Here is a 2,241-nt window from a genome sequence, read left to right as displayed (position 1 = left end):
AGGCGGAAGAAAATGGATGGATGGATGGATGGATGGATGGATGGATGGATGGATGGATGAATCATTTGGTGAAAAACTGACTTTGAAAAATAAATCTGTTCTTTGTTTCTTTTAAAAGGCTAAATAAAACAAAAATATTGGTGGTAATTTTTGACTGTGTAACTTTACAAACAGCACTCCACAGGCACCCCTCTGTTCAGAACCTGCCTTCCTTTAATTATACTTTTAAACATAAAATACTAAGCTTGTTATGTTAGTTTGATTTATCCATTTGTCATGTTTGCTTGTATTATTTTGAGAAAAACAAACTGAGTTTTGAAGTATTTGATCTGCCTGTTGAGATGAAAACCTGTTGAGCACCAACAGTGTGAAGCAGTGAAGCTTTAAGTGGAAGAGAATTCCTCTAAATTAACAGTAAACGAGCTCATTGTTGTAGGGTCCACTCCACTAAAGTAAAAGTTTTACTTCCTCCTGTTTGAGGTGAAAACACCTGGAGTTCACTCTTGTTTCAAAGGGATGTCTTCATTTTGCTCCACTGTTAYGTTTTTTACAGTTTACAATTCAGAGGAATGTGTCGGAGTAAAGGAGCTTAACTGCTTTCCTTTCAGAGGCACTTYCAAAGCTGGCGAAACAAATCCTCTGTGATAAAAGGTCAGACTGAGGAGCTGGAGGAGGCCACCAACATGCTGGGGACGGACATCAAAGAGCTCCGAGAGTCGGTCAGAAACCTCTTCTTCTTCACTGTCTTCACCAGGAATGTTCTTTTAATTCACCCTCTCTCTTGTTCTTCATGCTTCTTTGTTGTTTGACATGTTTTAGTGCTGCCAAATCAACCAACACAAGGAATAAAATCCTTTCACACCTTTTAAAGATTTAGTCTAAAATGATCTAAAGTTCTTCAGTTTTAGATGTAAAGTCTGTGACTCATTTCTGCAAGTTTTATTTAAATCAGTTCAGTGGTTTGTCAGATAGTTTAACTGATAAATTAATACACTTACAGACAGAAGATAAAAAGAATAAATATATAAATRAACCTTATTCTTAATACAAACAAAAATCACAGTTAATAAAAATTCCTATAAATAAATTAAAAAAAAGCTTGTTCCAGAAGTTAAAAACAGGTGGAAACAAAGATTAAAGGCATTTTGAATTTTGTTTTTTGTGGTTCTTCAGGAGAACCTGGTGAAGAATCTGGGAAAGAGTTTGGATGAACAGACGGAGGAGACCTTCACCTCAGCCAAGCAGCTCAGCTCGAATCTGACGGATCTGAACCAACTCATCGAAGGTAAGAAGATCTGCCGTTTAACTGGAACGATCCAAGTTTGCAGGGAGTTATCAGTGATGGTCTTCATCTTCATCAGAGTTCTTCAGGTAGGAAGGAGTAAAAATATGTCACATGAGACTTTATGTCAGAAAAAGTGAACCAATCACAATGCATACTTCTGGTTCAACAGCAGGAGCTGCTTGTTAAATGACCATCACGAACAAGTAGCTTCCATCACTGTTTAAAACATGTCCCACAGAGTGACTAAAGATGCCCAAATCAAATTCTGGAAGTGGTCATTCANTGAGAAACACATAATATTGGCCCTTTAAATGTTCCAACGTTTAGACATAGCCCACAAATCGTCCTTGGAAAAACCATTGCAGAAGTCTAAAGTTCGCCTGCTTTATTCCGTCTGGAACTAGCTCTCATGAGTGTTTGACATCATTGCTGATCTTCTCACGTTATTCCACTCACTTTGTAAAATCCTGTTTAACACACTGATACCTTTGGGGTCATTTTGACCCAAGGACAGCAGGAGGGTTTAAAGAGCCTCACCATGACTTATCCCCATATTCTCATCATTATGGTCAAACTGGTGTGCGCTTTATTTGGTCTGATCATAAAACTTTTCTCCAGAAGGCTTTTGGTTTGTCCAGCTGCCAGTTTCATGAAGTGTGGAACAGAAGCTTCTTTCTCTCAGTGCATGTTACCTGGTCAGGCCTTTTATACGGCCGGATATACAAACAGAACCAACAACAGATGGATGGACTGCAGTTATTTCTTCTCAGCAGAAGTGGAACAATGCACAAAATATTAAACTGACTAAGGAATGTTTATATTTTAGATATTTAATGATGCCATCTGCCCATGGATGACTGAAATTTACTGGGCTGTGTCCACTGTAAGAACTGTGAGAATAAATGAGGACAAATGCAGAACAACAGCTTGTGTAAAAATATGTGTGTGTGTGTGTG

At 38.1% G+C, this 2,241-nt stretch overlaps 1 protein-coding gene across 1 annotated transcript in view; it reads left to right on the top strand.

Moving 5' to 3' along the window:
• lama4 (laminin, alpha 4) overlaps positions 1-2,241 on the top strand; it is a gene marked incomplete at its 3' end in the record, with an annotated part of 62,466 nt that overhangs the window by 25,298 nt on the left and 34,927 nt on the right. The window contains 2 exon segments of the mRNA XM_014030930.1: positions 609-719; positions 1,174-1,285. Coding sequence (XP_013886384.1) covers positions 609-719; positions 1,174-1,285 — 223 coding nt within the window.

The sequence above is a fragment of the Austrofundulus limnaeus genome, unplaced genomic scaffold (assembly GCF_001266775.1).
Source record: "Austrofundulus limnaeus strain Quisiro unplaced genomic scaffold, Austrofundulus_limnaeus-1.0 Scaffold1145, whole genome shotgun sequence".
NCBI classification, from domain to species: Eukaryota; Metazoa; Chordata; class Actinopteri; order Cyprinodontiformes; family Rivulidae; genus Austrofundulus; species Austrofundulus limnaeus.
This window is presented reverse-complemented; position numbering and strand designations above follow the sequence as displayed.